The following is a 24,220-nucleotide window of genomic DNA, read 5'->3' as shown; positions in this document are numbered from 1 at the left end:
TCTGCCTTTATCACTACTTTTATAGTCTTCTTAATTTTCCTTTTTTTGTGTCTTTTCACTTTTCTCTCATCTGTCCTTTCATCTTCAGCAAATCTCTTCTAACTCTCCTCATTTTCGAGAAATTGATTCCTTCTATTGAAATGCTTAATAATTCAGGAAATAATTATTCGTTTGAACCCTCTCTTCTGTTGTTGGCAAAATACTCATCTCGGCAGAGGCCAGAGGAGACTCTCAACTGACCAATGAATATTTATTGTCGATCTCTTCCTTTTAGGAGCCTCCTGCATACTTCGCAAGCTTTAAGTCTGTACCTCTAGATGACAGTCACTCTCGCCCCGCAAAAGACCACCCTTCCCCGTAGTTCAACTCTCCACTTCCTCCCAAATAAAGCCTAATTTTTCTAACTAATCATGTAAGACTTTGGAACAATCCACTTGACTAAGAGAAGGGGAAGAATGTTTGTAAATTCACTTTAATCGGACTTTGATTCCTATTTTCTTAAGTCAGCAGAAAACTCATAGCGCTGTGATTTTTGACTGAATGTAGGGAATCAACTCAGATAAAACAGTACTTGTACTCGCTTCCCTTTTCCTTACTTCATCACTAACCCCCCTGCTCCTCGGGGTCACATGGACCAGCCCGGCTCGCCCCGCCCCGCTCCCCACGCAGGCCGGGACTGGTCCGGCTGAGCCGGGTGGCGGGAAAGGCTGCGGCCCCGCGCCTGAGGCCGGTGCCTCCGCGGGGATCCTGAGGGCCGGCGGGGAGCCGGTGAGTGAGTGTGGGCGACAGGGCTCTAATCGGGCAACGTCCCTTCGAAGCTGCAGGGGCGTTCTTGGGAGGCACTGAGTCCCCTTTCCCGCCACCCGGTTTGAAGGCAGGGGGCGGGGCGCGCTCTTTAGGTGCGCACGCGCAGTGGCCGACCCTGCGTCTGGGGTGGGTGCCAGGGTTCCTCACTCCCGCGGGGTGCTCCCTCCTCCCGGCGGCAGTGTGCGCGGCCTGGTCCTCGCGCGGGGTGGCGCTGTGACGGGAAGGGGTTCGGAACCCCTAATGTAGCACGGAAAGTTTCCGGGCATTTCCACCTGGCAACTCCCCATCCAGTTGAGACCTGAAAAAACAGGTGTGCCCTTTCGTGGTCAGCGGGAGTCGGAATTCGCAGCTTGCTTGACTTAAATCTTGGGTTTTTACAGAATGGATTTCTCATTCTCATCCTCTTCCTTTCTCTCGGGTGTAAGACTTAAGGAGGATACAGCCTCTGCTTGGGTGTATTAGCTGGACCATTAGCCATTAATCACGCTCCTTCCCTTGAGGCTCTCAATTCTTTACTCGGCCCTGCGTGCTGCCGCTAGTTACCTTTAGAAATAGTCAATCTGGGCGTTTCAGATTCAATTTAAAACTCCTCTTTGGCCACCCGCAGTCACGCTTAAAGCCTTAGGTGGGCGTCCATGGCCGTTCACAGTCTGGCCCTGACCCTCTCAGCCTCAATTTCTAAAGGTCCCTCATGTTTCCTGTCTCAAGCACTTGACTCCCGGCCCCAGATCTGCATTGTGCTCTTTCGTGCCTGGGCACCTACGCTCCTGCGGTTCCCTCTGCTTGAAGTTCTGGCCAGTTCTTTGCCAAATGAACTTCTCTTTCAGGACCAACCTCAATCGTCCCTCTGAAAATCTCTGTTTCCAGCCCTTCCAGGCCAAAGTAGTCGCTTTCTTCTTTACGTCCCTGAAGTGTTTACCTCCCTGTGTTATCAGTGGCGCTCAGACAACTCGGTAAAAGGTCACTGAGCTCCTAACATGTACTGTGCACTGTGCTCAGTGCCAGGTGGACAGAGATGAATAGAACAGAGTTTCTGCTCCAAAGGAACTCCTAGTCTGGAAGGAAAAACACGTGTGAATGAATCCTCTGCAGTAACAGGGTGACAAAGAAGACTGCCCTGGCTTCCTAACTCCTCTAACTCCCAACCTTCTTGAGGAAGCTTAAGTCCTTCCACAACTTCACACACCATCTTATGTCCTGATGCCTCCAAATCTCCAGTCCCAACCTCTCCTCCGTCAACTTTGAGACTTGTCCACCTTCAGTTTAGAAAGCGTTTATTGAGCACCTACATTGTTCTGGTCACGATGATTCCCAGTCTCAAGGAGTTTATATTTCAGTGCAGTTGTCATCAGGGGATTGAGTTAGAATCACCTGTGGAGCATTTTCAAAACACTCTTATGTAAGCCCCACCCCCTGTAAATTCTGACTCAGTCAGTAGACTCTGAAAATTCAAAGGTGAATAAGAAACAATTCCTGCCTCAGGGAATCTGAGGCTAATGGAGGGAGACAGACATTGTCAACAATCTGTTTAAATATTATATACAACACGAGCTGTAAATGCCATGATGGAAGTCTGTTTATGGCACAAAGTAGACACAAAGGAGAGAGAGACACAAAGGTTGCTTCTGTATAGAGAAATCAGGAGGAAGTGTCATTTGAATAGTCTTAAAAGATTAGGGGACAGGCTCTAGGAGGATGAGAGAAGGGCATTCCAGACAGAGGAGTGTCTTGAGAGAGAAGCTTAAAAGGTAAGCAGCAGGCCAATCATGAGGGCCTTTGTGTTGTAGGCACTGGGGGGCCACTGAAACTTTAGTTTTGTATAGTAGTGCATGCTAATAGTAAACAATTCAATAGTACTGAAGTGAAAGATAAATATTTCTCCTACCTTAGGCCCCCATGTTCTCCCCAAAGACAATCACTATGAAGTTTCTTGTGTATCCACTGAAGGATTTTAAGCAGGGTGGTTATATGGCCAAATCTGGTAACCGTATTGTGGATAGATTTAAGAGAACAAAACTGGAGGCAGGGATAGAGGTTAGGAAGCAGTCAAGTCATCTAAGCAAGAGATACTCAGGACCTGAACTAAGGCAGTAGCAATGGGGGTGGGCAGGGGCCAGATAGGAGAGTTTAAGAAAGAAGAATTCGTCTGAGTCAGTGTCTCAGAGTATTTAGGTTTCTTATAAGAATAACTGAGTAGACAGTGTCAGTCCCTGAGAGGTCCAAAACGGAAGTGGAGACAAACCTGGGAAGAAGTTCTGTTTTGGACATGTTGAGTGTGAGGTATCTTTGAGATGCAGATGGAGAATGCTGTTCGTTAGTGTAACGTGTGGGATCGGCACCATGAGAGCTCAAACGGGTGAGCGATACAGATTTGCTGGCTAATGGCTCAGAGATGGTAGTTGAAGACATGCGAGTGCATGAGTTTGCCCAAGGAGGCTGTGTGGAGTGCGACAGGAAGAGGACTAAAGACTCAGGCCTATGGCACATCAGCACTTAAGGAGGAGAAGAGCAGCCAATATGGAGTCAAGGAAAGGTTTGTTTTATGTTGGGCTTTCCCACCCCCTAAGATGGAAGAGCTTTGAGCAACTAACAACATATAGGAATGGAGCCAGTATAAAGAGAAAATTGGAAACAAATGAGAAATGGGGAGTACCCAACTGAGAGATGGAAGTGATCAGTCAGTCACAAAAGAAGGGCTTAGATTAGAAGCCAAGAAGTCAGAGTGGGCCTTTGAAATATGTATGTTTTAGGCTTGGGTGCAGGGAGCTGAGCGAGTTCATGTCTGATGACCTCGATTGTTCCTGAGAGGGAGGGGCAGAGACGCCAGCTGAGAGGTGTGGGAAGCAGTGGAGTAAGGGGGCTTGAGGATATCAGTGGAAGTTAGAAGCAGCTGTTCCTTGGGAAACGGAAATGGGAGTGGACCAGGAACATCGAAAAGATTTGCTGGGCCGGGCTGAGGGCCCTGCTCAGGTTGCAGACTACACATTTGTTGTCTATCATTACGCAGAGTTGTTTGGTTTTCTCCAGCAAATCTGAGGCTAGATTTGAATCCAAGAGTCTAGAAGCAGATGGTTGCGTTGATCTGAGGTTGGGATCTTTTGCAGGGTGAGTGCAGTGAAAGGAAAAAAAGACTCAGACCTCACAGGGAGTGATATGTAGAGATACAATAATAGGATATGTGATGCTGCTTGTGCGACCCCAGTTAGTTTGATCATTTTGTTTTTCAGACCAGAAATCTTCAGTGACTCCCTGGTTTATGTTCTAAAGCCTTGAATTGGTAGACAAAGACAGGGTTTTCCCATAAAGAGCCCCTTTCCATTGCTTTCCAGATAGACCCATCTGTTAATAGTGACTCCCTCTTAGCTCTTGCTCTGGCATTTCTCTGCCTAAAAGCCCCGTCTCCTTGTCTCCTCGCAGCTGCCTGAAGCCTGTGTGGCCTTCAAAGGCCCAGTTCTAATCACACTTCCTCTGACAAAACCTCCTTGGCCACTTTAACCTGAAAAGAGCCCTAGTTTTTCAGAATTTTTTTCAGTATCACTTAATTAGAGCTTGTTTTCACTTTTACAGTTTCTTCTCTATATTAGTGGGTTTTATTTCTGCAGCCACATTCCTCAGTTTCTTTAGCACGGCCACTGCACCTCGCACCACTACCTTTGCCTGGGAGGCTCTTCATAAGCATTTAGTGACCCACTGTAGAGTCCAGGAGATGGGGAGGAAACTAGAATTTTGAGAGTTCTTACTTTATGCTCAGTAAAGTGCTTGATATCAGTGCTTCTCAAACTGAATTGGTGAAGGACCAGGTAGAGTTTTATTCCCCAAGCTGTTGCAGATCAGTACTTTTCTTTCTTTTTCCCCTCCAGCTTTATTGAGATACAATTGACATATACAGTACTTTTGTAAAATACTAGAGCTATTACTGGAAAAATAATGTGGGGGAAAAAAAGACATATAGAATATGGGCTTTTTTACTATAAGAGTCAACAAACAACAACTCTATCAAATCGCTGCCAGATGTTCTAAATACTCTGCTTCTGTACTTGTCTTCATGCAGACTGGTCACAGTTTGTGGACCAGCAATTATCCACAGACCACACTCTGAGTAGCACTGATTTCCTTGACCTCATTTAAACCTCTCCATTTGTTTCTTCTCAGTATACTGATAGAGACACTGAGGTCTAGGTTAAGCCACGTACTCAAGATCACCCAGTTAGTACTGGACAGAACTGGAATTCAAATGCCAAATGTCATTCTTTTCATTCTGGTGATTCTCAAAGTTGGTTCTTGGAGCAGAGTTGGTTTGGGGCGGAGTTTTTTTGTTTGGCTTTATTTTGTTTTGAAGAAGTGAGTTAATTTTCTATTTTGAATTGCAAGTATATTAAATATTTTATCCTTTGTTTTCCTTTGGTTCTTGCATTTTGAGGCCTACATTATTAATTTCAGATGAATATTGCCTCATCTCAACTGCTTGGTACTTAGTTGAGTGGAAAAAGTAACTAACATCCCTTTTTTTTTTCTGAGGAAGATTGGCCCTGAGCTAACATCTTTGCCAATCTTCCTCTATTTCATGTGGGATGCCACCACAGTGTGGCTTGACCAGCAGTCCTAGAGAACCCCTGGCCACTGAAGCGGAGTGGGCAAACTTAACCACTATGCCACTGGGCCGGCCCCCTAACGTCCCTTCTAAATGTCCAGATTTGCTTTGTTTCATATAAATGGCATGATACAACATGTGACCTTTTGTCTCTGGCTTCTTTCACGGAAAGTAATGTTTTCAAGGTTCATCCATGTTGTAGCATGTTTCAGTACTCCATTCCTTTTTATCGTAAAACAATGTTCTCTTGTATAGATATAACACTTTTTGTTTATCCATTCATCGGTTGATGGACATTGGGGTTTTTCCACGTTTTAGTTATTATAAATAATGCTGTTGTGAATATTTGTGTGCAAGATTTTGTGTGGATGTACATTTCATTTCTCTCAGATATATCCCTAAGAGTGGAATTGCTGGGTCATGTGGTAACTCTCTGTTTAACATTTTGAGGAACTGCCCAACTATTTTCCACACCAGCTGCACCATTTTACATTCCCACAGCAATATATGAGGTTGTGTGGCTTTTTGCTTTAAGTTACAAAATTTGAAGTTGGCAACCTTATGTTAGTCTCTCTAAATTAAAAAAAAAATTAAAGACCTGTCCATGAAATCCAGAAGTTTGGGAACCACTACATTCCACCAGTCTATATTTAAAAACAAAACAAACAAAACTCCCCAGAAAACCTATGCAGGAGTTTATCAATGTGGAAAAAAAAAAGAATTTCTTTCTTTTCTGTTGCTTCTTTGGCAAGCCAGAATGGTTGGTTTTCCTATTTGGCCTCTGTTGTGGGTGAAAGAGGCAACATGGGGAGAATTACTTTCAAAGTAGAAAACTCAGAAAGTGGAATAAAGTGCTCTGACTGGAACAAAGAGAAATTATAGGCTTGTGTATATCTGTTCTGTCCCATTGTCTGGAAATAGCACATGTGGTTTCTCCTTTCCCCTTGTTGGTGGAAATAACCATAGTGAGACCCCACTTCTGTGTGTGCAGCAGGATAAACCTTTGATTTTCACAGAAATACGAGAGTTTGGGGTGTTTCAAAACTCATTTACTGTGGGAGACGAAAATCACAAAGATGAAGGGGTAGGGAAGGGGACCAAAGGAGACTAAGCTTTGAGAGAAGAGACAAGGTTTCTGCGTCTCTGTGGGTAGAAGTGGGGAACGACAGTCGCTCACAGTCTGGCGGCCCACCTGCCCCCCATTATTTCCAAAGGAGCGTCAGCAAGGAGACCTTTGGGCTGAGAAAGCAGATAGGAGGGAAACCCTGGGAGTACAGCAGTGGCTACCTTTGCTGTTTTTATTGAAACGTACCATTTCACCAAAAGAATTAAAAATACCTTTATTTTTAAACACAAGATGTATCTTTACTGTTAATTTCCGAGGTCCCTCATCTGCTTCAGAGCATTCATATTTTTATGTGGTTGTTATTGTGGACTTTCTACTTTATGTGCCCTTTTTAAATATAGGCTTTGAATTTTTGTTTGCATAGTTAGTTTTTGTACGATATATTGTTTATTAATATTACAAAGTTTTCCTAGCTGTTCCCCAGGTTTGGGATATCTGGGTCATCTCCAAGCCTTTACCATTAAAGATAACTCGTCTATAAACATCTTATTGGGGTGTCTATTCTCTCTGAGCCTCTGTTTCTTCATCTGTAAAATGAAGATGATTGTACAGTACCTGTCGCTTGGGACCATTGTGAGACTCAGAGTATAATAATGCTGTGAAAGCCTTTTATAAACCAGAGCGCACTAAGAAGCGTGTTAATTTTATTTTTGTACAAATGATTTCCTTTCTTTTTTCTATTATTTTTTTGGGTTGGAGTCCTCAAAAGGGGCTCATTGGTTCAAAGGGTGTGACCTGGGATAATCTGTTGTTTCAAAATTAATTCATTCAGCAAATATGTACTACATGCACACTGTATGCCAAGCCCTATTCTAGGCAGTGAGGAATGCGGAAAAAACAGAATACAGTGAAACCTTGACCTCATGGGACCTTCCTTCTGTTGGGTTGGTTTATGACTTTTATTATATGAATAGTAGATAAGTGAATGATTCCTAAGTGCCAGTCAGAGGAACAATACTATTTAAAATAATGATATTTTTATCTGTCTGAAGTGAAATGAGAAAAATAAGGACAGTGTACGCAGTTTTCCATAAAGACTTGTTTACGCACCTTAAAGGAAAGGACATAGCTGAGATTCTATCATATATACCTTTTTTTAGTGTTAAACTGTTTCTTTTATGAAACAACAGTGTTAATAGATGTTAGTGGGGTTTTAGAAAAGTGTTTTATTTTTAATATCCCTATTTTTTATATCTTTACCAGTCAAGATAAGATGGTTTCCCTAGTTTGGGGGGACATATACTGGTACATGAAATCATAAAGCATGGGAACCACTGACTTTTACTTCAATTTTTATTATCTATCACTGTTTACAATGTGCTTTCATGTAACTTAATTGGATTCTCACAATACAATAACCGTATAAGGGAGGTGGCGTAGCTATCTGTCTGTTCAGGTCTGCCAAGAAGCGGACACTGAGATGGAGTTAGGGGTACAAGACGCTTATTGAGTAGTGTGCCTGTGGTAGATTAAGGGGGCAGCAGGATTGGGGGCAAGGAGAGCCTCAGACCACAAGGCAGGTCTGAGAGTCTCAGCCAACCCAGTGGGAAATTCTGATGCAAGGACTGCCTGGTAGAGGAGACCTTGTTGGACAGAAATGGCTAGGCCCTAGGCCCCTGTGCTTAGTCATTCGCTGGGGAGCTGCCCGAGAAGAGCAGGGCTGAGGTGGCTCCTGGAGGTACTGTCAGCTAACTGCATTCTTTGCAGCTGAATGGCACTCTCTTTCTCTCTTTTTTTTTCAATTATTTTATTGAGATCATCTTGGTTTATAACACTGTGTAATTTCAGGTGTATATTATTATATATCAGTTTCTGTATAGAGCGGGCTCCTGTATGGCTGCCACAGTATCCTTTCCCTTATCTTTCAGATGAGGAAGCCAGGTCTGACTTTGTGAAGGACAGATGGGTAGACAATGAAGCCAGGACTCTGACCCCACCCTCTGACCATTGTACTGTTCTTTCTGTTGCACCAAGTTGCATTTAACAGTTTTTACTGAATCTCTCCCATATGAAGGAAATTCAGTGCATTCAGAAATGCATAAGACAACATTTAGTAGAAGAGAAAAGATGTATTCTGGATAATTATACTGTAAAAAAGTGGTTCAGTTCAGGAAGAGGAAGTACATATGGAGTGATACGTTCAGTCAGATCCTGTCCTGCTGTGGGCTGTTTGGGAAAGCTTCATGGAGGAGTGGCACTTGAGCTGGATCTTGAAAGTCAGATAGGCTTAAAACTTTTGGAGTTAAGGGAGGGTGGACCTTCCAGAAGGAGGGAATAAACTGAGCAAAGGTTTGGAGAGCGTGAGGGGGCTCTATGTCTTGGGACTCTAATCTTCCTGGGTGGTGAGACTAGATAGCCAGAGGAGGCAGCCAAGCCATGGATCTAAGAAGAAGTGGTGGGTTGGATGGGTATGTATGATGTCGATGTAAAACAAGTAATCAGATTATCAGTGGTCTAGGAGAGGAAGGTGAGGCCAGACAGACTAGGTGAGTAGCTTCTAGTTAACTGAAAGAAAAGAGATGAACTGTAAGTTTTCTGTCCCTGGCTGATTTTTTTAAATAGTGTGTTTCCACCAGAGAGAGCAGAAACTCTTTTATTCCTGTTCTAATGAATAGGCCCAAGACTGCCAGCTTGCCTCATGACCCCTGGCCTGGGAGCTTTACAAAGTAAATCATCTGACCCACTTCTTCCCCTCTTTTGCCTGTTGCTCTCTGGTTTGGTCAAAATTGCAGGAGATTAGAACCTGAAGTCCTAGGTCTCTTACATAATCTCCCTTCTCACGTCTGCAAGGACGGCTCCTTGCCCATCTCCTTGCCCCTCCCCATCTTCCTTTGGTAACCAGGTAGCAGGTAGCTGTTACCACCTGTTATTTTTTCCTTTCAAGTAAAGCGATATGTTGAAAGCAGAGGTTTGAGTACTCTGCTGGGGCCAGTTTTACAAATATTGAATCTTTAGTCAGAATTGGTCCACGATGGAGGAGGCAAGATATGGGAAAGGGCAGCTGGGAGGACTATATGAGGTTATCTGTATGGGAGCCTTCCAGATGTGGCTTTGTCACTGCTGTTAGAAGAAGATCATTTCACACCTTTTAGTGCCAGAATGTCATGCTGTGTCTGGTTTTGAGGAGGACATGCTGACTCCGCATCTTTATAGACAGCTCTGCTGTCTGTTTTTGTCAGCTTCCTAGGCTGCCACTTGGAGAGAGCCGACAGGGAAGCGCTTAAATCTGTGTGTGTGTGTGTGTGTGTGTGCGCGCGTGTGCGCGCCTGTGTGTCTATGTATGTGTGAAAAAGCTGGATTTATCCTTGAGGAGAGTCAGAGATCTCACACACAGCACCTACCTCTCGGGAGCCCAGGGCTCGGGGTCTGCAGGTACCCTGAGAGAGGGCAGCAAGGGGAAGTCTTCTTGGTCATTCAATCAGTGTTTTGCCGGCACACTCCTGTTGGTCAGACAGCGGATTAGCACTGGGCGAGGGTAGAGGGATAGGCAGCCTCGAGAAGTAGACCAGTTACATAAATGCAGGAAGATAACATCAGGCATTAAAGCGTAGTTCTGTGGACACTGCCCATTTCTTGTCGGGGAACAGGGGTGGAGTCGGGGGCTAGAGGTAGGGGTGGAACAGGGAAAGGTCTTTTTAGAGGAAGCTGCCAAGGGCTGAGAGCAGTGTGGCTGAATGTGCTAAGGGGACGAGATTCATGGATATTCCCGATTTTCCACAGGAGCAGGGTAATGAATGTAATGTGTTTGTGTGTGTCTGTGTTATTAGTGTCAGGTTCTGAGACATCCAGGATTCTGGATCTGTGCCTACTTGCTTATCTGATGACGGTTCAGGGATCTTAATAAAAAGGAGCATGCTTCAGAATAAGGAAGATGGTTCCTCCGGGGAGAGTGACAGGGAGTGTAACTAGGTCCTGTTTACTGCTTTTTCTCGCCCATTCTGTTAGATGCTGGCTTCTACTAAGATTACCCAAATTTAAGAGTAACTTTGGGGAGGAGAGAGAAGGAACTTTCTCTCCGCATCCTTAGAGCCTCAGAAGCCTCAGGGCCCTAGGCTTTGTCAGATCCTAGGTGGAACCACTGATGCTCAGAGCTGGGTTTTCTTAATTCCTGTGGCACATAAGAGCTGTGACAGTGTGTGAGGCGGGGCCTGGGTCTGGCAGTTTTAAGGAGAGGGGAGCTCATTCTCTGCTGCCTCCAAAAGGCTGCAGAACTCTCTGAGTGCGAAAGTCTCAGGGTTGATGCCTTTCTCTAACCAACCTTGCTTCCTACTAGGTTATCTTGACTCTGAAACAGACTGTTTCTGCAGCTTCAGACCCAAGTTAGAGATGGGGCAGGTTCTTAATTCTTAGGCTTGGAGCCTCTTTGGTTTTGATCAGGTAGAAACCTTAAATCTTTCGCTGGGCCTGGGAACAGAACTTTTGATTGTGACAAAAGTGAGGCATTCGAGGGTGTTGTTCAGAATACCCTGAGCATTAGGGCCCAGTCCTGTTCCCCTCTCCCTTTGCTGAAGAGGACCCTGCACATGTTATCTTTCCCTGTCTGCAGGCCGCGTCATTTCCGTCTCCACCTAGCTTCTCCCTCTCTTGGCTGGCCCACTGATGTATGGACTTGTACATGATGAATTGTGAACTTCTAGCCACATGTAGTGCCCTTGGGTACTTGGAAGGAGACACTTACCACAAGGAACCAGATTGCTTAGGTGAGTACCTTTTTGAGGAAACAGGTTAAAAACTCGCTTGAGTTGAGGAGGTCTGTTGAATTTCTCAAGCCATGGGTATGACAAGCATGTGGGCCTGGTTGGAGCATCTTCCAGGGTTCTCTGTAAGTGTTTACTCTGTCCCTGAAGAGAGTGTGAAGGATTTGATCCGCTACTTGAGGCATGAGGATGAGACGCGAGATGTGCGGCAGCAGCTGGGGGCAGCGCAGATCCTGCAGAGTGACCTTCTTCCCATCCTTGTCCAGCACCGCCAGGACCAGCCTCTCTTTGATGCTGTGATCAGGTCAATTCCCCAGCCTTTTAACCTTTACCCTGTGCCAGCCATTGTTTGAGCTGAAGATTTTGGTGTTTGTGCCTGGTGAGGAAACGTAACAACTTCTCCCTCCTTTACTGTCTCCCAGGCTGATGGTGAACTTGACACAACCAGCCTTGCTCTGTTTTGGCAGTGTGCCCAAGGAGCCTAGCTTTCGGCACCATTTTCTGCAGGTGCTTTCTTACTTGCAGGCCTACAAAGAGGTGAGTTTTCCTTCAGAGTCCCTGGGGCAGAATTTGGAGGTAGTAGGGAAGGAGAGGGTGGATGCTACTTCAGGTCCATTCCCCTACTTTGTAGGCCTTTGCCAGTGAGAAGGCTTTTGGAGTCCTCAGTGAAACCTTGTATAAGCTGCTGCAGCTGGTGAGTGAGTCCCCACCTCACAGGATCCCACGGGACCCTTAGTGCCTTCCTCCTCCTCTGGGCAGAGCCCTGGGCTGGGCGTTGTCGGGACACACTGAGTTTTTAGATATGGTCCCAGTCCTAGTGGATACGTAGTCTGGTCCATTGTCTCTGGCTGCCTCAGGACTGCTGGAACTCTTTCTTTCCTTTCTTTTTAATCCTAACCCTTGTCTGTGCCTCTGTCCTCCAGCCAGAGGAGATGCCGCCTGCCTTCCACAGGGAGTCTCTTCCTCTAACTCTCCTTCTTCTGACTAGGGCTGGGAAGAACGGCAGGAGGAGGACAACTTGCTGATTGAGCGGATCCTGCTGCTTATCAGAAATATTCTCCATGTCCCAGCTGACCTTGATCAGGAGAAGGTGAGAGGGTCTTGAGTTGTCTGAGTTCCTTTGCTTGGTTAGGCTGAGCTGCCCTTTTTTGCTTTTCTGTCCTCTTACAAGTCTGGGGGGAGGAGCCTTGGTCAAGGAATGAGTTGGAGAACCTCAAGGCAGGGCAGTGGAGCTGACTGACCTCCTCTTCTCCCCTCACCTCACACTGCTCAGAGGATTGATGATGACGCCAGTGTCCATGACCAGCTTCTCTGGGCCATTCACCTCAGTGGCCTGGATGACCTGCTCCTCTTCCTGGCCAGCTCGTCTGCTGAGCAGCAGTGGAGCCTGCATGTGCTAGAGATTGTCTCCCTTATGTTTCGTGACCAGGTGAGACCCTGCCCTGTTGCCCCGATCCCCTCATCCATGTAGTTTTCTGCTATGGGGCCAGAATTGCTCTTGTAATAGTGGCTGACTTATGTGGGGAGAGGTGGGTAACAGGTAAAGTAGCCGTGTCTTGAGTGTGGGGTCCCATCAACAGTCCTATTTCGTTCACTCTTTCCATCCTCAGTAAGAGTGAACTCAGGGGGCCTGCCCTGTGGTGGAGTGATTGGATTCGCGTGCTCTGCTTTGGTGGCTCGGGGTTCGCCAATTTGGATCCTGGGCACAGACCTACACACTGCTCATTGGGCCGTGCTGTGGCGGCGTCCCACATAGAAGAACTAGAATGACCTACAACTAAGATATACAACTATGTACTGGGGCTTTGGGGAAAAAAGAAAAAAGAGGAAGATTGGCAACAGATGTTAGCTCAGGGCCAATCTTCCTTGCCCCCAAAAAAACAAAAACAGAATGAACTCAGAATAAGGAATGACTGTCCTTCTGACTCTTCCCTCTTTGTTCTGAATCTAGAACCCTGAGCAGCTGGCAGGAGTAGGACAGGGACGCTTGGCTCAGGAGCGGAACACAGATGTGGCAGAACTGGAGGCGTTGCGCCAGCGAGAGATGGCAGAAAAGAAGACTCGAGCCCTTCAGCGAGGCAATAGGTGAGTGGCAGGGTGCTGCTCTACCCGTGTTCCCATTCCATCACTGGAATTCTGAGGGCTTGGGGCAAATTCTAAGACAGTGGTGACCGGAGAGCATTTTGCAGTTACAACACACTCTTGCGTGCTGATGAAAGAGAACAGGGATAAAGCTTCCAGAGAATTGAGGAATCACCCTGGACCTTTTTTTTTGCTGCAGGCATTCACGATTTGGGGGCTCCTACATTGTCCAGGGGTTGAAATCCATTGGGGAGAGGGACCTCATCTTTCACAAAGGTCTCCACAATGTGAGTGTGCTCCCATCGGGGTGGGAACATTGTAGAGTTGGGGGCCGGAGAAGGGTAAGCATCTCCGGGGGTAAAGCGTCTGTTTTGGGACTTAGAAAGTTGGAGACGGTAGGAGAAATAGAGCCTCTGGCGTTGTCTTCACTATATCTTCATTCAGTTCCAGAGGGAGAGAACCTTCTAAGAGTTTCTTCTGAGAACAGTGTAGCACCAGGGGTGCGGAAAGAGCTGCACGGGGAGGGTGGTGGTTGGGAGTAATTCTAATCCTCCAACCCACACCCCCAGCTCCAAAACTACAGTTCAGATTTGGGAAAGCAGCCCCGAAGGGTGCCTAAACGTCGCCAGGCTGCCCGGGAGCTGTCCATTCAGCGCCGCTCCGCCCTCAACGTGAGACTCTTCCTCAGAGACTTCTGCTCTGAGTTCCTGGAGAACTGTTATAACCGGCTCATGGGCTCGGTGAAGGTGAGAGCCTAGGAAGGAGGGAAGAGAGAGGTGATGGGGAGAGCAGTGGGTGAGAGGGCACCCTGGGAGGAGCCTATGGGAGGCTGGAGTGTGGACTAGTAGGTTGGAGGTGTGTAGGCCACCCCTGAGAGATGGTGAAGATGTCAGGAGGGAGTGGGTTATTCACACAGTTAAAAAAGGCTCTAGCCAAATTGCCCTAGAGGAAGGGGAAAGAAATGTGAAGAGACGTGGGGAGAACAAGAGAAGGTTGGAAATTATGGGTCCTAGAATGTTGTTATAGATTGTCCAGGGTCTACCCCATCATCACAGGACAGGAGAAAGTTGAAAGCCCTGGGGTCATGGTCTTTTTTTCCTGGACATTAGGATCACCTGCTTCGGGAGAAGGCTCAGCAGCACGATGAGACCTACTACATGTGGGCCTTGGCTTTCTTCATGGCTTTCAACCGAGCGGCCTCCTTCCGGCCAGGCCTGGTTTCTGAGACCCTCAGTGTCCGTACCTTCCACTTCATTGAGCAGAACCTCACCAACTACTATGAGATGATGCTGACTGACCGCAAGGAAGCTGCCTCCTGGGCACGCCGGTGAGTGGGATGAGAATTGGGGTCAAAGTGGGCATCTTGGCCAGGCGGGGAATCTGAAGGCCTGCATTCTGGGTGGTATTTTCTTTTCTGTTTCAGGGTTACAGTGGTCAGGCTAGGGAGCAAGGACTCCCTGGGTCATTCTGTTTTTGATGGCACTGTTTTGGGGTGGGTAGGGGTGGTACTGTTTCTATGAGCCAGTCTCCTAAGTTGTCCTCCATTTTACCCCTTTCCCTCATCTCTCAGGATGCACCTGGCCCTGAAGGCCTATCAGGAGCTGCTGGCCACAGTGAATGAGATGGACATGTCCCCAGATGAGGCTGTGAGGGAGAGTAGCCGCATCATCAAGAGTGAGCCCTGGCCTGCTCTCTGATCCTGGCTTTCCCCATCCCTTGACCAGAGTCTCCCTCTTCCCAGTCCCTACTCCATCCATCTCTCCTTTTCCCAAACCTTCCAGACCAGTTCTTCCATTCCTTTCTACTCCTCATTCCCAGACAACATATTCTATGTGATGGAGTACCGAGAACTGTTCCTGGCGCTCTTCCGAAAGTTTGATGAGAGGTGGCAGCCCCGCTCTTTCCTTCGTGACCTGGTGGAGACCACCCATCTCTTCCTCAAGATGTTGGAGCGGTTCTCTCGGAACCGTGGGAACCTGGTAGTGCAGGTACTGGGTGCCCCAGGGTGTGGAAAGCGTTGTGAGGGCAGGGGGAAGTTTAGGGGACTCTCGCCTCACAGTGTCTGCAGCTTAAGCTGATCTGTTAGAACTTCTCTGAACTAGAGGGCACGAGGTTTGTCAGTGTTGCCAGTGTGAGTCTTCTGTTGTTTCCTTCTCCCATTAGATTAATGCGAGATCTGCCATAAATACCTTACGTTATTCAGGAAACATTTATTGCACACCTATGTGCTAAGCACATAAACTCTGGGGATTCATGACTTTAGAGTTGAGCAATTATGCTGTGATATTTCCTGGTACTTTAGAAGCATTGTAGTGAGATGGAAAGAGCCTTAGATTAAAAGTCAGACAGTCTGGGATCTTGTCCTGTATTAGTTACGTTAGACTAGCTCAAGCTGCACATGTCAGTCTCCAGATCCCTAAAGGTGGGATTGTACTATGAGCCTGAAATGAAATAATAAAGTCTAGGACAAGAAGAAAATCGCAAGGAATTTGTATCCTGAAGACCCAGGGATTCTGCTTTTTTAAAATTTTCCTATAATCCTATTTGCTACAGCTTAAATTGGGTCAGAACTAGACTTGGAAGGGGCAGTAGTACCAATGAGACTTTGCTAAAAGATATTTTTACACTCAGGGCTCTATTATCAGAAATAAAAGGTGCTGTCATTTATTGAGTATTTACTATGTATCAGGCGCTGTGCTAAGGTTTTCATGTAATCCTCACAGCAGTACTTGGGCAGACGCACAGAGTGGTTACCAACGTGTCCAAGGTCTTCCTAGTAAGTGGCTAGTGTCAATACTTAAATCCAGATCTGGTTGACTCCGAAGCTCATGCCCCTAACCTTCAGTGTGTTTAATTAAAAGTTCCTTGAATAGAGCATGAAGCTGAGGGCATCCAGACAATTGCCCATACCAAAGGCTGGTTCCCAGCTGTGACCTGGGGGAGCAAGGTTGGGGTGTTAATTCTCATTCTCCTGCTTTTCAGGAGGAAAATTATAGGTTACATTTACATAGTGCTTTGCATTTTCCTGTAGAATTTCTTCACCTTGTAGCAAATGTGTTCATTCTATAGACTTCTGCTTAAGATATCACTGCTTTGGGGAAATCTCTGACCCCAAGAAATGAGTTAAGTGCTGTTCCTATGTTTTGCCGTGGCATTTTATGCTTAGCTATATTCTAGATCTTGGCCCTGCTGTAATTTACCTGTCTACTTACCTGTCTCCCCCACTAGACAACAAGCTCCTCAATGGCAAGGAGATATGCTGTTCACTGTTGTTTCCTCATTGCTTGGGAGTGGCACATCGTGGTCACTCTGTGACTGTTTAATTAACTCAGACATCTAATTAATTAATTAATAGAGAAGACATTGGTAGGAGAAAGGCCTCCTTAGCTCTCCTGCTATCCTAACAGTTCTTTCTCTATAGAACAAACGAAAGAAGAGAAAGAAGAAAAAGAAGGTCCTAGACCAGCCCGTTGCTTCTGGTAATGTCCCCTCTAGCCCAGAGGAACTGGAGGCTGTGTGGCCATCCCTGGCTGAGCAGCTACAATGCTGTGCCCAGGTAGGTAGTTGCAGAAACCCTATGTTTCTCGAGGGTAGTGCTCTGGGTAGGCTGTCTGGGTTTCCCTCCTCTCTGTTCCCATAGCCTTAATCCCTCTCTAGGATCCTGAGCTCAGTTTGGACTCCATGGTTCCCTTTGATGCGGCCTCAGAGGTGCCAGTGGAAGAGCAGCGGGCAGAAGCCATGGTGCGGATCCAAGACTGTCTCCTGGGTGGCCAAGCCCCACAGGCCCTGACCCTCCTTAGGTCTGCCCGGTAAGAACCCTGCCCGCCCATCAACCTGGATCCAGCTTCTAGGCCTTTGGGGGCTGGAGGAGCTTTCACTGTGATTCAGGGTTCTTGATCTTCAAGAGAGAGAAGTCCCACCAGGAGTGCTGGGGCTCTGTACTGTGTACTGAGTTCTGGGGAGTTTTGATTGGTGTATTGGTGTTTTGTTGTTTGTTTTTGTTTTATTTTTGAGAAATATCAAAAAGCACAATTAATTGGAGAGAAAAATAAGGATAATTCTATGAGTCAAAGACAGCCATTATTAACTTTTTGATGAGTTATCGTCCAGATTTTTTTCCCCTCTGTGTTATATATATAGACATGTCATATACACCCTTTTACAAAAACGAAATATTGCACATACTGACTTATAGTGTTATTTCACTTCTTGATATATTGTCAGCATCATTTCTCATCAGATGTATTTCTTTACTAGTTAATGGATTTAAAACACCATTGTATAACTATGTACATTTATTCAGCCAAATGTCTATTTAGATTTTTCCATTTTGTTCTTGTATGATTTTCATTGCAATGTGGCTTATGAGGGAACATTTTCTAGAGTCTTTGTTTCATCTCTGAGGTAACAGTTTGCATTCACTTTTCAGTTGACAAATGGAATGTCTAAATTCCTTTTCCCACTTCAAATTATAACTCACATTTTCTCTGGTTAAAGCCTTTTTCTCTCTGTGCTCCAGGGAGGTGTGGCCAGAAGGAGATGTATTTGGCTCTCAGGACATTTCCCCAGAGGAAGAGATCCAGCTGCTGAGACAAATCCTCTGCGCCCCACTTCCCCGTGAGTCTCCATCTCCTTCGCATCTCTGTCCTTCCAGCTCTTCTCTGCTACCAGCCTCCCAGACACCGAGTAACCCTCACTCTTTCTATAGGGCAGCAGGGGCCAGAGGAACGCGGGGCAGAGGAAGAAGAGGAAGAAGAAGAGGAGGAAGAGGAAGAGTTGGAAATGGTCCAGGTGTCAGAGAAAGAATTTAATTTCCTGGACTACCTGAAACGGTGCGGGCCGTGAGGACTGAGTTGGTCCCAGAGTGTACGTTGTGGGGCTGTGAGGATGAGCAGCGACTTTCTTGTGCTGACATCCTCTCCTTCCCTCTCTGTTGGGGGCAGCTTTGCAAGCTCAACCGTCATCCGAGCCTATGTGCTGCTGCTGCGGAACTACCAGCAGAACAGCGCCCACACCAACCACTGCGTTGTCAAGATGCTGCACCGGCTGGCCCATGACCTCAAAATGGAAGCCCTGCTCTTCCAGCTCTCACTCTTCTGCCTCTTCAATCGTCTGCTTAGTGACCCTGCCTCTGGGGCCTACAAAGTGAGGAGACACCAAGGACTGGGGTCCTCAGGTGTTGGGGAGTCCTGGGCTAAAAGGATAGTCTTCAGGAGATGAACGGCACTGGGTGATGTCAGGGCTGAGAGATGAGAGAACGGTGAGGAAGGGGACAGGCAAATTGGGGGACTGCATGGGGAAGGATGGAAGAGCGACTGAGCGAGGAGGGCACAGCTGGGAACAGGTGTGAGGAAATACGTAGGGGGCCAGGTTTATGAATACATTTAAGCCAGCGGCCTCACAGCAGCCTCCCTCTCCCACAGGAACTAGTGACTTTTGCCAAATACATCCTGGGCAAGTTCTTTGCATTGGCTGCAGTCAACCAAAAAGCCTTTGTAGAGCTGCTGTTCTGGAAGAACACAGCTGTGGTTCGAGAGATGACTGAGGGCTATGGCTCCCTGGATGGCGGGTGAGCTTGATGATGGGGAAGGGCGGGCCATAGGGGTGAGTGACAGTCACAGAGTGTCAAAGCTGCAAGAGCTTGCAGATCAGTTAGTCTAACCTTCCTTTCCCTTTCACGGGTGAGAAAACAAGCCCCAAAGGTGAAATGCTTTACCTAAGGTCACCCAAGAGGACCTGGGACTAGAGCCTGTCTCCTGTCTGCCCTAGTTTCTTTCTCTTTCACCAGCCTTCACGGGGGGGTCAGTTGGGAGTGGGGTGGGCCCCCAAGGGAGAGTCTGTATGTGCCCTGTCCCAAAATGTGCTGGGAAACCATATGGATTCATAGAAATTTGTCCTCTTTCCCTTAGTGTCTCAGCTCCTCTCCTTTCATACTTCTCTCTTTTTTCTGTAATACTCTCAGACTCTGCAGTGTCAGGTTCCATAGGCCCAACCTAGAAAACCTCTTAGTCTGACTTTTGGGTTCTTAAGTAGAAGGAGAGTGGGGGAAGGAAGCACACCTTAGGCCTCTCCTAGCCGGTTCCTTTGAGGTACCTACATCATCCTCGTTCCTTTTAGAACTGACCGGAGAGGGCCTTTGGTCTCCTCTTTTTGGGCCAACAACCTACATGCTCCTCTTTCCCTTTCTGCATTTAGATCTAGTCGCAGACCCCCTGTGTGGAGCCCAGAAGAGGAGGCCCAGCTTCAGGAACTGTACCTCGCCCATAAGGATGTGGAAGGTATGAGGCCTTGAGATCAACAGAGTTGACGAGGAGGGCAGCCTGAGCTCTGGGACCTCTCTTTACTGCCTCGCCGCTCCTCCACCTCAGGTCAGGATGTGGTGGACGCCATCTTGGCACACCTGAATGCTGCCCCTCGGACACGCAAGCACATCGTCCACCATCTGGTGCGGCTGGGACTGGCTGACAGCGTCAAGGACTTCCAGAGGTAGAGAGGCACATGCTCTGGAGGGAGCCGAGACGGAGGACCCTCTGTTCACTCCCTGGGCCCCCTCTTCCACTGACACCTCCCTAAACAGGAAAGGAACCCATATCGTACTGTGGACAGAAGATCAGGAGCTGGAGCTGCGGCGGCTCTTTGAGGAGTTCCAGGACTCAGATGGTAAGTGAGGTGGAGGCTCAGGGAATCTGAGATGAGAGCCAAGCTGTCCATTTCTTTTCCCCCCACCTCCTGCTCCCAAGGAAGGCATATCCCATCCCTTCTGTCCACTGACCACATTTGTGGTGTCATTTTTGAGTGAATTGAGCTGGCCTCTTTCCAAAGACCTCTGATTTCCTTTACGAATGCCTTTCCCCCACTGCTCATGGGTATTCACACTTTGCTTCTCTATAGATGTCCTGGGTCATATCATGAAGAATATCACAGCCAAACGCTCACGGGCCCGAATAGTGGATAAACTGCTGGCTCTGGGGCTGGTGGCCGAACGGCGGGAGCTATACAAGAAGCGCCGGAAGAAGTTGGCACCCTCGAGCTTGGTAATAATCTTATCCTGGCTCTGCCAGTATGGGCCCCTCCTCTGGAAGTCCTCCTTAGAAGCAGGCCACCCTGCGTTCTTCCTGCTTCAGGCTGTTCTGATGAGGTCCCCCCAGTGGGGCGGTCAGGAGCTGGAGGACTCCACTCAGTTCCTCATGTTGCCTACTCTTTTATTTCCCACCCCAATGAATTTTAGCCTGATGGAGAGAAGTCCCTAAAGGATTTTTGCCAGGAAGATCTGGAAGAAGAGGAAAACCTGCCAGAGGAAGAGAGTGAAGAGGATGAAGAGAGAGAGGAGGGCTCAGAAACAGAACAAGCCCAGGGAAGCTCCGTCCTTTCAACTGCAAACCTTGGGCAAAGCCTGCATCAGGAAGGTGAGCGTGTGGGCTGGCGGAGATGTCTCAGGTGGAAGAGTTGGGCACGTGGGACAATCATAAGTTTCCCTCCTTCCCTTAGGCTTTTCCACTCCGCTCCTGTGGCTCCAGAACTGCCTGATTCGAGTAGCAGATGATCGGAAAGAGGATGGTGAGTGGAAAAATGATAGTTTCCGGAGGACTGGGGCACTGGAGGCTGCTGGAGACCTGGTTGTGGGATAAGGACCAGCTCTTTCTTCACCATATGGCTATTAAACCTGTCCTAGGCTGCTCCCAGGCAGTTCCATTGGTGCCGCTGACAGAAGAAAATGAAGAAGCAATGGAAAATGAGCAGTTTCAGCAGCTATTGCGCAAGCTAGGCGTCCGGCCTCCTGCCTCTGGGCAGGTAAATAAAAACACCAGTTACAGTGTCAGCTGGGGCATGTTGGTGCTGTTTCAAAACACGTCTCCTCCTCCTCATTGCAGTTGCCCTCTCTGTCCTCATTTCCTGTCACCTCTGACCAACACTCCTGCGGCAGACGTCCTGCTGGTCCTCCTCTCTCCCGTCTCCCCTTCCCCTACATCCATCTTCCACACTGCCCCCTGAGTGTCCTTTCTAAAACAGTGTTGATTACATCACTCCCCTGTCCAGGGCACTTGGTGGTTCCCCACTGTTTGTAGGACAGAGTCCACAGCCTCCGAGTGGCATGCCGGGCCCCTGGCCAACCTTTGCAGCCTCATGGCCACACCAGCACACACTGCCCTTACACTGTAGGCATCTGGGACTGCTCTCCATCCTCCGCACAGTAGACCTTTTCACACCTCCAAACAGTTGGCCATGCCAGTCCCTCTACTGGAAGGCTCCATGCACACACATCACCCATCTTCCTGATGAACCTCCACCCAGTCTTCAGGAGTCAGTTCAGTTGTCACCTCCTCAGAGAAGCAGTCCCTACCACTCTTTCATCCCCTAAGCAAAAGTAACTACGTTGGCAACTGGGACTTGTTCATTCCCTTGATATTGCCCCAGTCCTCTGGCGTTACAGCACAGTGGTTCTCCCATTGGACTATGAGTTCTTTGAGAGCAGAGATCATATCTGATTCACCTTTAGATCCCCAGGATCCATTCGTTTATTTAATTAGCAACTGTATTTACAAGGAACCTCTTACTGTAGCAGGCACTGTGCTAGCCATTAGGAATATATGTTGGATAAGTAAGCAGTAAGTAGATTTCACAACCCTTGTGGATATTCACCAACTTATTCATATTTATTCAATAAATAATATCAAACTCTGGTGAACCTGAGGCTAGCCCTTTCCCATTACTCTCATTTTCAACTTCTTTGCCCCTGTAGGAAACCTTCTGGCGAATTCCCGCCAAGCTGAGTCCCACCCAGCTCCGGAGGATGGCAGCTTCTTTGAGTCAACCAGAGGAAGAGGAAAAGCTGCAGCCAGGGATAGAACCTGAAGTCCCTGGAGAGCAAGGGGCTGAGGAGGAGCACCACAAGGAACATCGAGCACAAGCCCTGAGGGCCCTCCTGTTAGCCCGAAAAAAGAAAGCAGGCCTGGTGTCCCCAGAGGGTAATGGCAGGAGTGCTTATCTATTGAGTATTTACTGTGTGCCAGCCATGTTGATCTAGAGGGCTGATAGAGTGTTTTAGGAATCTGAGGGCCTGTTTCCCTAATTTATGCCTCTTATGGTCATTTCAGAGGAAGAGACTCCTGGTGAGAAAGAGCAGCTGAAAGTGGCACCCAAGAAGCGACAGCTGCTGGACAGCGATGAGGAACAGGAAGAAGAGGAGAGCAGGAGCAAAGGTAGGGAGCCTGATGGGACCTGCCATTTCTTCTAACCTCTAGCACTCTTCTTGTTGATCCTGAAGATAAAGGCTCCCACCGTCCTTCCCGCTTAACATATTTAGATATTCTCTCTCTTCTCCACCCGTCATTCCCATAGCACCAGAGTTGGGAGCTCCAAGAATCCAAAAGAAGAAACGGTTTCAGATTGAGGATGAAGATGAGAATGACTGAAGAGCCGGAAGCCTGGGGGTAGAGACAGACATGTTTTTAGGTCATGAGTTTAAATCAGAGTAGGGAGGTTTCACACAGGACCCAGAAAATCCTCTTAACTGGACAGAAGCCGCAGAGTCCTGGGCCTCCCCATGGATTTGGGGTCCAGGAAGTTCAGGCAACAGTGTTGGACTCCTCTACAGTCACTTCTTGCTTCAGTAGCTCTCTGGTGACTTACTCCTCTTCTTCTAGGAACCATTTCTTTGGGTTATTCGCATGCCTTAGCAAATGAGAGGAGTGAGTGAAATATAGAAGGCACTTTGAACCCCTCTTACTGGTCTGTTCTTTTTGGCTTTCTGATGGAGTTGGGTCACAGTATCAGATGAGGAGCTTCATGGCATGATGCATGGGGGTGTTGCACCATTTTTAAAAGGCACCAGATGCTCCCATCCTCATTTTCTTTCCTGTGATCACCCCCTAGACACCAGATTGAGCCCAATTCCTGCAGTTGAGGTAGGGTTGGGATGCAATACTCTCCAGATGAGGAATGTATGTGGTGTTGAATTAAACATGTAAAATTACAAGTCACCAGTGTTGATCTTTCTTGCTGTCTCTCTACATACCTCAGCCTTCTACCTGCTACGTTCTTGAAAGAAGAACTTTTAGGGTTAAAAGAGAACATCAGCCTTCCTTTTTCTCTTGCTTTCCTTATAGAAGACACAGAAAAACATTCGCCCCTCAAGATCCTTTGTCTAGGATAAATCTTTAGGGTGACAAGAGTATGCAGCAGGAAGCAGCAGGAGCCACAAAGGGAGAAAAAAGCCAGTTTGTCAGCATGGGACAGAGGGGAGGACAAGTCTGGGCAAGAAAGAGATGGATAAATATTGTCCCTCCGTTTTCTTGGAAACCATCAGCTTTCCGGCTCCCTTGTGTTTCCAGCTGAGGGAGAGTGAAAGTGAGATTCAAAAAACAGCCATTCAGATCAGGGAGAGCCCGAGGTAAAGGATGTGTTTGGACTGTCTTAAGTCTCTGACTTCATTTTTTTTCCTCCCACGGCCTCGTAAGGTAGATGTGAAGCTATATCCAGGGTGAGTGAAGTTTCCAAGGGCTAAGACACCTCCTGGCTCTGACCAGTCTTGGTGTTTCTTCGTCTGTAGCCTTTCCCCACTCCCCAACCTGAGCACTGCTTTTTTTTTTTAATTGAGGTAACATTGGTTTTATAATATTATGTAAGTTTCAGATGCCCAACATTATATTTCAACATCTGTATACACTACAGCATACTTACCACCAGAAGTGTAGTCTCCATCCGTCACCACACAGTTGACCCCATTTACCCATTTTGCCTGCCCCCTGCCCCCGTCCCCTCTGGTAACTACCAATCTGTTGTCTGTTTCTATGAGCTTGTTTTGTTTGTTCGTTTGTTTTGTTTTTATATTCCACATATGAGTGAAATTATATGGTGTTTGTCTTTCTCCGTCAGACTTATTTCATTTAGCATAATACCCTCAGGGTCCATCCATGT

General features: G+C 47.3%; 1 protein-coding gene across 2 annotated transcripts; it reads left to right on the top strand.

The window, feature by feature from the left end:
- Window positions 1-627: 627 nt before the first annotated feature.
- TIMELESS (timeless circadian regulator) lies at window positions 628-23,279 on the top strand. Of its 2 annotated transcripts, none has more exons than XM_008530112.2 (29): window positions 628-768; window positions 11,071-11,224; window positions 11,372-11,525; window positions 11,644-11,758; window positions 11,853-11,915; window positions 12,210-12,311; window positions 12,495-12,650; window positions 13,173-13,306; window positions 13,503-13,590; window positions 13,873-14,049; window positions 14,413-14,630; window positions 14,874-14,977; window positions 15,122-15,291; window positions 16,725-16,859; window positions 16,961-17,112; window positions 17,823-17,920; window positions 18,012-18,135; window positions 18,247-18,448; window positions 18,727-18,872; window positions 19,499-19,581; window positions 19,672-19,789; window positions 19,881-19,963; window positions 20,195-20,337; window positions 20,532-20,709; window positions 20,792-20,860; window positions 20,976-21,094; window positions 22,044-22,269; window positions 22,399-22,503; window positions 22,643-23,279. In XM_008530112.2, the coding sequence occupies exons 2-29, from the start codon at window positions 11,128-11,130 to the stop codon at window positions 22,714-22,716; spliced, it is 3,633 nt and encodes a 1,210-aa protein (XP_008528334.2). In that variant the 5' UTR covers window positions 628-768; window positions 11,071-11,127; the 3' UTR covers window positions 22,717-23,279. The 2 variants fall into 2 exon arrangements, with proteins under 2 accessions (XP_008528334.2, XP_070477761.1); XM_070621660.1 differs by lacking the exon at window positions 628-768 and adding an exon at window positions 10,093-10,251.
- The last annotated feature ends 941 nt before the right edge of the window (window positions 23,280-24,220 follow it).

This window comes from Equus przewalskii, chromosome 5, assembly GCF_037783145.1.
Source record: "Equus przewalskii isolate Varuska chromosome 5, EquPr2, whole genome shotgun sequence".
Taxonomy (NCBI): Eukaryota; Metazoa; Chordata; class Mammalia; order Perissodactyla; family Equidae; genus Equus; species Equus przewalskii.
The sequence above is the reverse complement of the archived record's forward strand: the minus strand, read 5'-3'. Positions and strand labels throughout refer to the sequence as shown.

Bases quoted from the DNA above. Each gene is read 5' to 3' on its own strand.
- TIMELESS (XM_008530112.2), top strand. From the start codon at position 11,128: ATGGACTTGTACATGATGAATTGTGAACTTCTAGCCACATGTAGTGCC. The intron at 14,978-15,121 runs GTGAGCCCTGGC...CCTCATTCCCAG, and splicing joins GAGTAGCCGCATCATCAAGA to ACAACATATTCTATGTGATG. The intron at 18,136-18,246 runs GTGCGGGCCGTG...TGTTGGGGGCAG, and splicing joins TTCCTGGACTACCTGAAACG to CTTTGCAAGCTCAACCGTCA.